This window comes from Hypanus sabinus, chromosome 5 (assembly GCF_030144855.1).
Source record: "Hypanus sabinus isolate sHypSab1 chromosome 5, sHypSab1.hap1, whole genome shotgun sequence".
In the NCBI taxonomy this organism is placed as follows: Eukaryota; Metazoa; Chordata; class Chondrichthyes; order Myliobatiformes; family Dasyatidae; genus Hypanus; species Hypanus sabinus.
Genome location: NC_082710.1, coordinates 1,182,187 through 1,197,812, shown reverse-complemented (window position 1 = coordinate 1,197,812; position 15,626 = coordinate 1,182,187). Strand labels below are relative to the sequence as shown.

Below are 15,626 nucleotides of genomic sequence, written 5' to 3'. Positions count from 1 at the left end.
TTGTGGATGATCAGCCATGATTACATTGAATGGCGGTGCTGGCTCAAAGGGCCGAATGGCCTACTTCTGCACCTATTGACTATTGTTTATTGTCATGTCATACGAGCCTCATTGAATTTTTTTGAGAAGGTGACTAAACACGTTGATGAAGGTAAAGCAGTAGATGTAAAGTATATGGATTTCAGCAAGGCATTTGACAGGGTACCCCATGAAAGGCTTATTGAGAAAGGAAAGAGGCATGGGATCCAAGGGGACATTGCTTTGTGGATCCAGAACTGGCTTGCCCACAAAAGGCAAAGTGTGTTTGTAGACAGGTCATATTCTGCAAGGTCACCAGTGGTGTGCTTCAGGGATCTGTTCTGGGACCCCTTCTCTTCGTGATTTTTATAAATGACATGGATGAAGAAGTGGAGGGATGGGTTAGTAAATTTGCTGATGACACAAAGGTTGGAGATGTTGTGGATAGTGTTGAGGGCTGTCAGAGGTTACTGTGGGACATGGATAGAATGCAAAAATGGGTTGAGAAGTGGCAGATGGAGTTCAGCCTAGTTAAGTGTGAGGTGGTTCATTTTGGCAGGTCAAATATGATGGCAGAATATAGTATTAATGGTAAGACTCTTGGCAGTATGGAGGAGCAGAGGGATCTTGGGGTTCGAGTCCATAAGCCACTCAAAGCTGCTGCACAGGTTAACTGTGTGGTTAAGAAAGCATACAGTGCATTGGCCTCCATCAGTTGTGGAATTGAGTTAAGGAGCCACTATAGAAAGGGTGCAGAGGAGATTTACAAGGACGTTGCCTGGATTAGGATGTTGCATGCCTTATGAGAATAGGTTGAGTGAACATGGCCTTTTTTCTTTGGAGCGACAAAAGACGAGAGGTGACCTGATAGCGGTGTATAAGATGATGAGAGGCATTGGTCATGTGGATAGCCAGAGGCTTTTTCCCAGGTCTGAAATGGCTAACATGAGAGGGCATAGTTTTAAGGTGCTTGGAAGCAGGTACAGAGGAGATGTCGGGGTAAGTTTTTTACACAGAGAATGGTGAGTGCGTGGAATGGGCTGCTGGTAGAGGCGGATACGGTAGGGTCTTTTAAGAGACTCTTGGACAGGTATATGGAGCTCAAAAAAGTAGAAGGCTATTGGTAACCCTAGGTAATTTCAAAAGTAAGGACATGTTCGGCACAGCTTTGTAGGCTAGAGGGCCTGTATTGGGCTGTAGGCTTTCTATATTTCTATATTTATTTCTGGTTTCTTCCATAAGAGAGAAAAAAAATTCAAATCCATCTTGTCGATACTCTAAACACGCCCAGCGAATCCACAACCACTTCCAGGACAGCAGCGACGCAGCGCATGTGGAAGGGCATCCAGGACATCACTAATTCCAGGACAACATCTCCTGACTGTGTAGGTGATGTCTCCCTCCCAGATGCACTGAATAGCTTCTATGCCTATTTTGAGGTGGAAAATGACATGGTGGCGAGGAAGTCCACCCCTCCTACAAATGACCAGGTGCTGTGTCTCACCGTGGCTGATGTGAGAAGAACCTTGTGCAGGGTCAACCCACGGAAGGCTGCTTGACCAGACAACATTCCTGGTAGAGTGCTCAGAGGATGTGCAGATCAGCTAGCAGATACTCTCATTGACATCTTCAATGTCTCCCTGAGTAGCGCCACCATTCCAACGTGCTTTAAGGCCGCCATCATCGTCCCCATGCCAAAGAAGTCTTCAGTGTCCTGCCTAAATGACTCCCGTCCCGTTGCACTCACATCCATCATCATGAAGTGTTTCGAGAGGCTCGTCATGTGGCATATCAAGACCCTGCTGACCCCCTCACTGGACCCCCTGCAGTTTGTATATCGTTCCAACTGTTCAACAGACGACACCATTGCTATCACCCTCCACCTGGCCCTAACTCACCTGGACAAAAAAGACACATACGTTCAGATGCTATTCATAGACTTCTGTTCTGCATTCAACACAATCATCCCTCAGAAACTGATTGGAAAGCTGAGCCTGCTGGGCCTGAACACCTCCCTCTGTAACTGGATCCTAGACTGCCTGACTGGGAGACCTCAGTCAGTCCGGATCGGGAGCAGCATCTCCAACACCATCACACTGAGCACGGGGCCCCCCCCCAGTGCTGTGTGCTCAGTCCACTGCTGTGCACTCTGCTGACCCATGACTGTGCTGTAATACACAGCTCGAACCACATCATCAAGTTCGCCGATGACACGACTGTGGTGGATCTCATCAACAAGAAGGACGATTCAGCCTACGGAGGGGAGGTGGAGCGGCTATCGGACTGGTGCAGAGCCAAAAACCTGTCTCTGAATGTGAACAAAACAAAAGAGATGGTTGTTGACTTCAGAAGGGCATGGAGCGACCACTCCCCACTGTACATCGATGGCTTCAGTAGAGATTGTTAAGAGCACCAAATTTCTTGGTGTTCACCTGGTGGAGAATATCATCTGGTCCCTGAACACCAGCTCCATAGCAAAGAAAGCACAGCAGCGTCTCTACTTTCTGCAATGGCTGAGGAAAGTCCATCTCCCACCCCCCCATCCTCATCACGTTCTATAGGGGTTGTATTGAGAGCATCCTGAGCAGCTGCATCACTGCCTGGTTTGGAAATTGCACCATCTTGGATTGCAAGACCCTGCAGTGGATAGTGAGGTCAGCTGAGAAGATCATCAGGGTCTCTCTTCCTGCCATCACGAACATTTACACTACACTCTGCATCTGCAAAGCAAACAGCATTATGAAGGACGCCAGACACCCCTCATACAAACTCTTCTCCCTCCTGCCATCTGGGAAAAGGCCCTGAAGCATTCCAGCTCTCATGACCAGACTATGTAACGGTTTCTTCCCCCAAGCTATCAGACTCCTCAATACCCAGAGCCTGGACTGACACCTTGCCCTATTGTCCTGTTTATTATTTATTGTAATGTCTGCACTGTCTTGTGCACTTTATGCAGTCCTGGGTAGGTCTGTAGTCTAGTGTAGTTGTTTTTTTTTCTCTTACTGTTGTTTTTTATGTAGTTCAGTCTAGTTTTTGTACTGTGTCATGTAACACCATGGTCCTGAAAAATGTTGTCTCATTTTTACTATGCACTGTACATAGCAGTTATGGTCGAAATGACAATAAAAATGACTTGACTTGACTTGAAATTTCAGTCAAGTTCCTTTATGTTCTTTCAAACTGCAGTGTGAACAGGTCGGGACTGTCCCACCTTTCTTACAGTGACATTCTGCTTACTTTCCTAGTTACTCCTGTTAACTGCACAGGGTCCTCTGTGAACCATGCAGGAGGGAATTCCAGATTGTTTGGATAATTTCACATCTTCCCTCACTTTATTCCATTTGTTTTTTCCTGCTTGGTTAACTTTTATCCTTGGTTCCTCATTATAATGTTCTCTCCCACCATTTTCATTTTATTGGAAAATTTTAGCAAAATGCCTTGGGTGCCCTTATTTCAGATTATTTCTATAAATTCTAAAATGATCAACTGCTCAGATTGGTTGGTATTCCTTATTCAGACAGTAATACAGATGAATTCTTCTTACAAAGTGTATTGAAAGTTACATTTGTTAGGGAAAAGAGCAATCTATCAGGTCAGTTCAGATAATTGTGATGTTTCCTTGTGGTTAATTATTTATAAGCAGTATTTGAGTACATAAAATCATTTTCAATAAATGTTTAAATTTTGATGGAACATTCAGTACGATCATAACTTTAAGAATCAGGATCAGGATCAGGAACATAGAATATAGGACAATTGCCTTGGCCAACCTGTTTACCTTCTCTAAGATCAATCTAATCCTTCTCTCCTTCATAGCCTCCATTTTCTGTCATCCATGTGTCTAATACCCCTAATATATCTGCTTGTGCTACCACTCTGGTAGCACATTACATTCTACGCACCCACCATTCTCCATGTTAAAAAAAATACTTCTGACATCCCTCTTACACTTAACTCCAATCACCTTAAAATATGTCTTCTCGTATTAACCATTCCTGCCATGCTGAAAAGTCTCTGACTATCTACTCAATCTTTGCTTCTTATCATCGTGGGCACATTGATCAAGTAACTCCTCATCCTCCTTCGCTCCAAAGAGGGAAAACCCAGGCTCACTCAACCTATCCTCACAAGGCACACTTTCCAATGCAGACAGTATCCTCTGCACCCACTCTAAAGCTCCCAGACTCTTCCTAAAATGAGGCGATTTGACATATGTGTGATTTTTTTGTTGTTTTGTGGCATAAAAGGAGTTTATAAGTTGCAATAAAAACTAAACTAAAATTTAGGTGCTTGCAAGTAGGTGTAGGGGGGATGTCAGAAGTAAGTTTTTCACACAGAGTGTGGAATACACTGCTAGCAAAAGTGGTAGAGACGGATACAATAGGGTCTTTTAAGAGACTCTTAGATAGGTACATGGAGCTTAGGAAAATAGAGGGCTATGCGGTAGGGACAGTCTAGGCAGCTTCTAGAGCTGGTTACATAGTCGGCACACCATTGTGGGGGGCCTGTAACGTGCTGTGGATTTTCTATGTTCTATGTATGTTTCTAAGTAGTTCCTAAAACATTAAGTGTGTACCTTCAGGCTCCTGTACCTCCTCCCTAATGGTAGTAATGAGAAGAGGGTATGTCCTGGATGGTGACGTATAATAAATTATTGTGATCAAAGTAGTATTTAAGACCACATTTGCTTAAAATTTCCTTAGTGATTTTCTCCTCTGGCATATTTCAGGATTTGCAAGGATTTTTGGATATCCAGTTGGCATTATTGGAAACAATGGAGTTCTTTTCTCAGAATCTGCCAAGAAGGTTTGTTGACAGCATCTGTTTCATGTGATTACAATGTATTCCGTTTGCAATAAATAGAAAGTAAATAATACTCCTCTGAGGGGAAAAACTTCCACTACCTACCTGTGGTCACCTACGAAAAATATGAAAGTTAAACAAAAAATATCAAGAAGATTGAAAGAGTGCAGAGAAAGTTTACAAGGACGTTGCCAGGGCTTGAGGACTCAGGGGAGGGGGGGGACTGGAATCCTGGCTGACATGGGCTAATGAGTTGAAAATCAGTTCAACCTCCACCCTTGGCTTTGAAATCTTAATCTTTTAAATCCGGCTCGATGCTGAAATCAACCGAATATCAGCTCGTTTTTCACTCTTGTGCTAGGACCCCACCCCTTCAATCCAACCTGATATCTACTCCAACAATGGCCAATGCGCTGGTACCTGCATTCTGGAGAGTGCAGTTCACTGAGTCCAAAACATCAGATCATTCAGACGGTTCAAAAATACAACTCTCAAAGGGAAATTACAGGCTGCAGATTACAGTAATAGTAATCCAGAAAAACAATTCGGTATATTTAGTAGAATAGTTAGTAGTTTTGTTAGCTACCTACAAAATATCCCTGTATATCACCAGCATCTTCTTGAACCAAGAATGGTTGTCTTGGAGAAGCATTTTAATCAGGTGCATGTCATACACAGGCAAGAGTCTTCAAGTTGAGTGATGATGTGAGGGACCTGGGCCACTTGTCCCAATTTTCTGCAGAATCTGGAACAAGCCCACTTTTAACAGTCCACAAGTAACAACAAATCAGGGAATTTTAGTTGGCAGTCAGCTTAAAAAATTCCAAAAATCTAGAGCAACACACAGAATGCTGGAGGATTCAGCAGGTCAGGCAGCTTCTATAGGAAGGAATAAATAGTTGACGTTGTGGGCCAATATCTTTCTTGGTACAGATCTCTGATATGAAACAGCTTTATAATGGCAGTGGAAAAGGCACATGTACAAAAACGTACCAAGGGTACTTTTGAACATTTGACACAGAAAGACCTGAGGCTCTCTTGCATTCTGTCTGTTGTTTTCTGACATTTTGTGTATTGACTAAGATTATTGCATTTCTGTTTATTGAACCAGTAACACAGCAATGCGTCATGCATTTGAGCAACTTTCTGCCTAAGACTGAACATCAAAAACACAGGCAGTTCTTTTATTATTCTGATCTGCAGCCCTTTATTTGCTTTTTTTAACCCACAGTTCAATTGTAAAATTCTAAAGACAAATTTTAATTGTACGAGGTGTACTTGAGCCATTTTGAGAACTAACGACATTGTGACATGTTTATTTACACTAATCCACCTGGGAGTGAAATGTCAAACCGCTCCGTGACTGCACTGATTGAATTTGGGTGGCATTGGCTGGTTTTAATCAGAAATTTAGTCACAAAGTCAATATATTTCATCCTTGTAAACATTACTTGGGTGTAGCATCTGCTGCTGATGGATGCCTTCATTACCTTTGCCTTTACTTTGTGTAGGCTGGCTTATTTCTGTTTCACAGAATTACAATTTGCTGAATTAGTGAATTCCCCATCCCTATCAACATCAGAATCAGAATCATTGGCATTCATCGTGAAATTTGCTGTTTTGTGCTGGCAGTACAGTGCAAAACCAAAAATATACTATAAGTTGCAGGAAGACATATACTAAAAAATTAAATAAATAGTGCAAAAATAGTGAATCAGAGTTCATGATTCATGGTCTGTTCAGAAATCTGATAACAAGGAGGTGGAAGCTGTTCCATGAAGGTTGAGTGTGTGTTTTTGGGCTCCTGGTAGTAATATCAGGTGCTGACTTCTACCAGGATTTCAGTGCATAACCATCATCCATTCCGGACCAGACTGCCAGAACAGATGGTGGAGAAGTTGTGCGGACAGATGTTGTTAAGACCTCAAGACAGAGTCAGGAATCAAAATGTTGAGCACAGTGCGAAATATACACGTCTTGAGCTGTGTATATTTTAAATAACATAGAATATAGAACAGTACAGCACAGGAACAGGCCATTCGGCCCACAATGTTGTGCTGAACTAGCTAAAAAGCAAATCAAAAACACCCAAACACTGATCCCTCCTCCCTACACAATGTTCATATCCCTCCATTTTCCTTGTATCACCGCGCCTATTGAAACGTCACTTAAAAGCCTTTAATGTATTTGTCTCTACCACCATACCAAGCAGTGAATTCTAGGCACCCACAACTCTCTGAGTGAAAAACTTGTCCCTCACTTCCCCTGTGAACCTACCCCCTCTCACCATCAAAGCATGCCTCCTAGTACTACACATTTCAACCATGGGAAACAAATATTCCCTGTCTACTCTATCAATGCCTGTCATAATCTTATAAACCTCTCTCAGTTCTCCCTTCAGTCTCCAGTGCTCCAGAGAAAGCTACCCAAGTTTATCCAGCCTCTCGTTATAGCACACGCCCTCTAAACCAGACAGCATCCTGCTGTTCCTCTTCTGCACCCTCTCCAAAGCCTCAACATCCTTCCTGTACTGGCACGACCAGGGCTGTAGACAGTACTCCAGATGTGGCTTAACCAGAGTTTTATAAAGTTTCAACATAACCTCTTGACTTTTCAATGCATTATCATAGAAAAGGCAGCTGAACTTGGGGCATGGATCAACACCTGGAATTATGATATTGTAGCCATTAGTGAGACTTGGTTACAGGAGGGGCAGGACTGGCAGCTCAATATTCTGGTGTTCCTTTGTTTTGGACATATCAGCATGGGAGTGATTAAGGGAGGAGTGGTGGCATTAGTAGTCAAGGAAAACTTGGCGGCAGTGCTCAGTCAAGACAGACTGGAGAACTCCTCTAGTGAAGCTTTATGAGCAAAACTGAGGAATAAGAGAGGTATGACCACGTTAATAGAGCTATATTATAGATGACCCAACAGTCTACGGGACTTAGGGAAACAAATTTGTAAAGATTCTATAATGTTGCAAGAAACATAAGGTTATCATAGTAGCTGATTTCAACTTTCTACACATTGACTGGGACTCCGATACTGTAAAAAGACAAAATGGGATAGAGTTTGTCAATATGTTCCCAAAAGTTTTTTTAATCAGTACACCGAAGTCCCAATGAGAGAGTGTGCAATACTGGATCAGCTATTAAGGAATGAGACAGAGCAAGTGACAGAAGTTTCTGTAGGTGAACACTTTGCATATAACCATATAAGCATATAAAAATTACAACATGGAAACAGGCCATCTTGGCCCTTCTAGTCCGTGCCGAATGCTTACTCTCACCTACTCCCACCGACCTGCACTCAGCCCATAATCCCCCATTCCTCTCCTGTCCATATACTTATCCAATTTTACTTTAAATGACAATATCGATCCTGCCTCTACCACTTCTACTGGAAGCTCGTTCCACACAGCTACCACTCTCTGAGTAAAGCAGTTCCCCCTCGTGTTACCCCTAAACTTTTGCCCCTTAACTCTCAACTCATGTCCTCTTGTTTGAATCTCCCCTACTCTCAATGGAAAAAGCCTATCCACATTACCTCTATCTATCCCTCTCATAATTTTAAATACCTCTATCAAGTCCCCCCTAACCTTCTATACTCCAAAGGATAAATACCTAACTTGTTCAATCTTTCTCTGTAACTTAGGTGCTGAAACCCAGGTAACATTCCATAGACAATAGACAATAGGTGCAGAAGTAGACCATTCGGCCCCTCGAGTCTGCACCGCCATTCTGAGATCATGGCTGATCATTCACTATTAATACCCAGTCCCTGCCTTGTCCCCATATCCCTTGATTCCCCTATCCATCAGATATCTATCTAGCTCCTTCTTGAAAACATCCAGAGAATTGGCCTCCACCATCTTCCGAGGCAGTGCATTCCACACCTCCACAACTCTCTGGGAGAAGAAGTTTTTCCTCAACTCTGTTTTAAATAACTGACCTCTTATTCTTAATCCATGCCCTCTGGTACTGGACTCTCCCAACATCTGGAACATATTTCCTGCCTCAATCCTATCAAATCCTTTAATTATCTTAAACGTTTCAATCAGATCCCCTCTCAATCTCCTCAATTCCAGTGTGTACAAGCCCAATCTCTCCAATCTCTCTGCGTAAGACAGCCCTGCCATCCCAGGAATCAACCTAGTGAATCTACGCTGCACTTCCTCAATTGCCAGAATGTCCTTCCTTAAACCTGGAGACCAAAACTGTACACAATATTCCAGGTGTGGTCTCACCAGGGCCCTGTACAAATGCAAAAGGAACCATAGAACCATAGAACACTACGGCACAGTACAGGTCCTTCAGCCCTCCATGTTGTGCCGACCCATATAATCCTTAAAAAAAAGTACTAAACTCACACTGCCCCATAACCCTCCATTTTTCTTTCATCCATGTGCCTGTCCAAGAGGCTCTAAAATATCCCTAATGTTTTAGCCTCCACCACCATCCCTGGCAAGTCATTCCAGGCACTCACAACCCTCTGTGTAAAAAAACTTACCTCGATGCCGCCCCTAAACTTCCCTCCCTTAATTCTGTACATATGCCCTCTGGTGTTTGCTATTGGTGCCCTGGGAAACAGGTACTGACTATCCACCCTATCTATGTCTCTCATTCTAGTAAATCTACTCTGTACTCTCTCTACTTTATTGACATCTTACTTATAATTCGGTGAGCAGAACTGTACACAATACTCCAAATTTGGCTTCACCAATGCCTTGTAGAATTTTAACATTACATCCCAACTCCTATACTCAATGCTCTGATTTATAACGGCCAGCATACCAAAAGCTTTCTTCACCGCCCTATCCACATGAGATTCCACCTTCAGGGAACTATGCACCATTATTCCTAGATCACTCTGTTCTACTGCATTCTTCAATGCCCTACCATTTACCAGTATGTCTTATTTGGATTATTCTTACCAAAATGTAGCACCTCACACTTATCAGCATTAAACTCCATCTGCCATCTTTCAGCCCACTCTTCTAACTGGCCTAAATCTCTCTGCATCTAGTGATGACAAGCCATTAGTTTCAAAGTAAAAATGAAAAAGATACTCCTGCCTCAGCAAGAACCTGGACCCATTGCAATTTGCCCATTGCCACAATAGGCAGATGCAATGTCAATGGCTCTTCACATGGCTTTAGACCACCTGGACAACGCAAACTCCTACATCAGGATGCTGTTCATCGACTATAGCTCAGCATTTGATACCATCATTGCCAGAATCCTGATTGAGAAGTTGTGGAACCTGAGCCTTTGTACCTCCCTCTACAATTGCATCCTCGACTTCCTAATTTGTGCAGATTGACGATAACATATCTTCCTCGCTGACGATCAACCTCAGGGGTGTATGCTTAGCCTACTGCTCTACTCTCTATATACACATGACTGTGCGGCTAGGCATAGCTCAAATACCATCTATAAATTTGCTGACAATACAGCCTTTATTGGTCGAGTCTCTGAGATGGCGCACAGGAGCGAGATATGGTGTTGCATGGAATGGTGCTGCAACAACAACCTGGCACTCAACGTCAGTAAGACGAAAGAGCTGATTGTGGACTTCAGGAAGGGTAAGATGAGGGAATGTATACCAATCCTCATAGAGGGATCAGAAGTGGAGAGAGTGAACGGCTTCAAGTTCCTGGGTGTCAAGATCTCTGAGGATCTAACCTGCTCCCAACATATTGATGTAGTTATAAAGAAAGGAAGGCAGCAGCTATACTTCAGGTGTTTGAAGAGATTTGGCATGTCAACAAATACACTCAAAACCTATAGACGTACCATAGAGAACATTCTGACAGGCTGCATCACTGTCTGGTATGGAGGGGCTCCTGCACAGGACCAAAAGAAGCTGCAGAAGGTTGTAAATCTGTTCAACTCCATCTTGGGTACTCGCCTACAAAGTACCCAGGACATCTTCAGGAAGTGATGTCTCAGAAAGGCAGCATCCATTTTTAAGGACCTCCAGCACCCAGGGCATGCCATTTTCTCACTGTTACCATCAGGTAGGAGTTGCAGAAGCCTGAAGACACACACTTAGCGATTCAGGAACAGCTTCTTCCCCTCTGCCATCCAATTCCTAAATGGACATTGACTCTTTGGACACCTCACTTTTTTAAAATATACAATATTTCTGTTTTTGCACATTTTTTAAAATCTATTCATGAGAACATAAGAAATAAGAGCAGGAGTAGGCCATCCAGCCCATTGAGCCTGCCCCGCCATTCAATAAGATTATGGCTGATCTGTCTGTAAACTCAGTTCCATCTACCTGCCTTTTCCCCATAACCCTTAATTCTCTTACTAGGTAAAAACCTATCTTACTGTTTCTTAAATATATTTAGTGAGGAAGCCTCAACTGCTTCCCTGGGCAAAGGATTCCACAGATTCACCACTCTCTGGGAAAAACAGTTTCTCTTCAACTCCGTCCTAAATCTTCTTCCCTGAACCTTGAGGCAATATCCCCTAGTTCTAGTCTCACCTACCAATGGAAGCAACTTTCCTATTTCTATCTTATCTATCCCTTTCAAAATTTTGTATGTTTCTCTCATTCTTCTGAACTCCAAAGAGTATAGTTCCAGGCGACTCAATCTCTCAATAGACAATAGACAATAGGTGCAGAAGTAGACCATTCGGCCCCTCGAGCCTGCGCTGCCATTCCAAGATCATGGCTGATCATCTATTATCAATACCTGATTCCTGCCTTGTCCCCATATCCCTTGATTCCCCTATCCATAAGATACCTATCTAGCTCCTTCTTGAAAACATCCAGAGAATTGGCCTCCACCATCTTCCGAGGCAGTGCATTCTAGACCCCCACAACTCTCTGGGAGAAGAAGTTTTTCCTTAACTCTGTCCTAAATGACCTACCCCTTATTCTCAAACCATGCCCTCTGGTACTGGACTCACCCAGCATCTGGAACATATTTCCTGCCTCTATCTTGTCCAATCCCTTAATAATCTTATATGTTACAATCAGATCCCCTCTCAATCTCCTTAATTCCAGCGTGTACAAGCCCAGTCTCTCTAACCTCTCTGCGTAAGACAGTCCGGACATCCCAGGAATTAACCTCGTGAATCTACACTGCACTTCCTCTATAGCCAGGATGTCCTTCCTCATAAGTTAACCCCTTCATCCCTGGAATCAGCTTGGTGAGCCTCCTCTGCACTGCCTCCAAAGCCAGTATATCCTTCCTCAAGTATGGAGACCAGATCTGCACACAGTACTCCAGGTGCGGCCTCACCAGTACCCTGTATAGTTGCAGCATGACCTTCCTGCTCTTGAATTCAATCTCTCTAGCAATGAAGGCCAACATTCCGTTTGTCTTCTTAATAACCTGTTGTACCTGCAAGCCAACTTTTTGCAATTCATGAACAAGCACTCCCAAGTCCCTCTGCACAACAGCATGCTGCAATTTTTCACTATTTAAATAATAATCTACTCTTCTATTATTCTTTACAAAGTGGATGATCTTGCATTTACCAACATTGTATTCCATCTGCCAGACCTTGGCTCACTCTCTTACCCTATCTGCAGACTCTCCACATCCTCTGTACAATTTGCTTTTCCACTCAGTTTAGTGTTATCAGCAAATTCTGCTACGCTATACTCATTCCCCCTTCCAAATCATCAATGTAAATGATAAACAGCTGCGGGCCCAGCACTGACCCCTGCAGCACCCCACTTCCCACTGGTTGCCAACTGGAGAAACACCCATTTATACCAAATCTCTGCCTTCTATCGGTTAACCAATCCACTATCCATGCCAGTACACTTCCTCCGACTCCATGCATCTGTATCTTAAAGTCTCTTGTGCAGCACCTTATCGAACACCTTCTGGAAATCCTAGTATACGACATTCACCTGTTCCCCTCTATCCACTGCACTCATTATGTCTCTATTCCAGTAATTCCATATTCATTATATGTAATTAATTTACTTGTTTTATTATTATTTTCTCTGCTGCTAAGTTAACAAATTTCATGTCACATGCCAGTGATAATAAACCTGATTCTGATTCTAGTCCATGGGTTGAGGTTCTAAATTGGAGAAAGATTAATTTTGATGATATCAGAAAGGATCTGCCAAGTGCCTTTTAGGCCTCCTGGGGCTTGCCATGGATCTGGATCAGCTTGAAAATTGTGTTGAAAGATGGCAAATGGAACTTAATGCAGACATGTGCAAGGTGTTGTGCTTCAGGATAACCAACCAGAGTAGGTCTTACACAGTAAACAGTAGAGCACTGAAGAGTGCAATAGAACAAAGGGATCTGGGAATACAGGTCCATAATTCATGGAAAGTGGTGTCACAGTAGATAGGGTTGTAAAAACAGCCTTTGGTATATTGGCTTTCAATAAACAAAGTATTAAGTACAGGAGATGGGATGTTAAGTCGAAGTTGTTTAAGACATTGGTGATGCCCAATTTGGAGTATTGTGTGCATTTTTGGTCACCTAACTGCAGGACAGGAAAGATGTAAAAAAGGTTGAAAGTGTACAGAGAAAATTTACAAGGATTTTGCCAAGTCTGGAGGACCTGAGTTATCTGGAAAGATTGAATACATTTAGACTTTATTCTTGAAACGGGGAAGATTGAGAGAAGATTTGATAGAGGTATACAAAATTATGAGGGGTATAACATAACATATAACAATCACAGCACGGAAACAGGCCATCTCAGCCCTCCTAGTCCATGCCGAACTCTTAATCTCACTTAGTCCCACCTACCCGCACCAAGCCCATAACCCTCCACTCCTTTCCTGTCCATGTACCTATCCAATTTTACCTTAAATGACACAACTGAACTGGCCTCTACTACTTCTACAGGAAGCTCATTCCACACAGCTATCATTCTCTGAGTAAAGAAATACCCCCTCGTGTTTCCTTAAACTTCTGCCCCCTAACTCTCAAATCATGTCCTCTCATTTGAATCTCCCCTACTCTCAATGGAAACAGCCTATTCACGTCAACTCTATCTATCCCTCTCAAAATTTTAAATACCTCAATCAAATCCCCCCTGAACCTTCTACGCTCCAATGAATAGAGACCTAACTTGTTCAACCTTTCTCTGTAACTTAAGTGCTGAAACCCAGGTAACATCCTAGTAAATCGTCTCTGCACTCTCTCTAATTTATTGATATCTTTCCTATAATTCGGTGACCAGAACTGCACACAATATTCTAAATTTGGCCTTACCAATGCCTTGTACAATTTTAACATTACATTCCAACTTCTGTATTCAATGCTTTGATTTATAAAGGCCAGCGTTCCAAAAGCCTTCTTCACCACCCTATCTACATGAGACTCCACCTTCAGGGAACTATGCACTGTTATTCCTAGATCTCTCTGTTCCTCTGCATTCCTCAATGCCCTACCATTTACCCTGTATGTTCTATTTGGATTATTCCTGCCAAAATGTAGAACCTCACACTTCTCAGCATTAAACTCCATCTGCCAACGTTCAGCTCATTCTTCTAACCGGCATAAATCTCCCTGCAAGCTTTGAAAACCCACCTCATTATCCACAACATCTCCTACCTTAGTATCATCAGCATATTTACTAATCCAATTTACCACCCCATCATCCAGATCATTTATGTATATTACAAACAACATTGGGCCCAAAACAGATCCCTGAGGCACCCTGCTAGTCACCGGCCTCCATCCCGATAAACAATTATCCAGCACTACTCTCTGGCATCTCCCATCTAGCCACTGTTGAATTCATTTTATTACTCCAGCATTAATACCTAGCGACTGAACCTTCTTCACTAACCTTCCATGTGGAACTTTGTCAAAGGCTTTGCTGAAGTCCATATAGACTACATCCACTGCCTTACCCTCATCAACATTCCTCGTAACTTCTTCAAAAAATTCAATAAGGTTTGTCAAACATGACCTTCCACGCACAAATCCATGCTGGCTACCCCCAATCAGATCCTGTCTATCCAGATAATTATTAATACTATCTCTAAGAATACTTTCCATTAATTTACCCACCACTGATGTCAAACTGACAGGTCTATAATTGCTAGGCTTACTTCTAGAACCCTTTTTAAACAATGGAACCACATGAGCAATACGCCACTCCTCCGGCACAATCCCCGTTTCTAATGACATCTTAAAGATCTCCGTCAGAGCTCCTGCTATTTCTACACAAACTTCCCTCAAGGTTCTGGGGAATATCCTGTCAGGACCCGGAGATTTATCCACTTTTAAATTTCTTAAAAGCGCCAGTACTTCCGCCTCTTTAATTGTCATAGGTTCCATAGCTTCCTTACTTGTTTCCCACACCTTACACAATTCAATATCCTTCTCCTTAGTGAATACCGAAGAGAAGAAATCGTTCAAAATCTCTCCCATCTCCCTCGGCTCCACACATAGCTGACCACTCTGATTCTCTAAGGGGCCAATTTTATCCCTCATTATCCTCTTGCTTTTAATATAACTGTAGAAACCTTTCGGATTTACTTTCACCTTATTTGCCAAACCAACCTCGTATCTTCTTTTAGCTTTTCTAAAATCTTTCTTAAGATTCCTTTTACATTCTTTATATTCCTCGAGCAATTCCTTTACTCCATGCTGCCTATATCTGTTGTAGACATCCCTCTTTTTCCGAACCAAAATTCTAATATCCCTTGAAAACCATGGTGCTTTCAAACCTTTAACCTTTCCTTTCAACCTAACAGGAACATAAAGATTCTGTACCCTCATAATTTCACCCTTAAATGACCTCCATTTCTCTATTACATCCTTCCCATAAAACAACTTGACCCAATCCACTCTCTCTAAA

At 42.6% G+C, this 15,626-nt stretch overlaps 1 protein-coding gene across 2 annotated transcripts in view; it reads left to right on the top strand.

The window, feature by feature from the left end:
• Positions 1-15,626, top strand: part of mccc2 (methylcrotonyl-CoA carboxylase subunit 2) — a 181,417-nt gene that overhangs the window by 114,663 nt on the left and 51,128 nt on the right. For both annotated transcript variants that reach the window (XM_059969286.1, XM_059969287.1), the window contains exon 12: positions 4,748-4,824. In XM_059969286.1, coding sequence (XP_059825269.1) covers positions 4,748-4,824 — 77 coding nt within the window. The remainder of the gene's footprint in view (positions 1-4,747; positions 4,825-15,626) is intronic.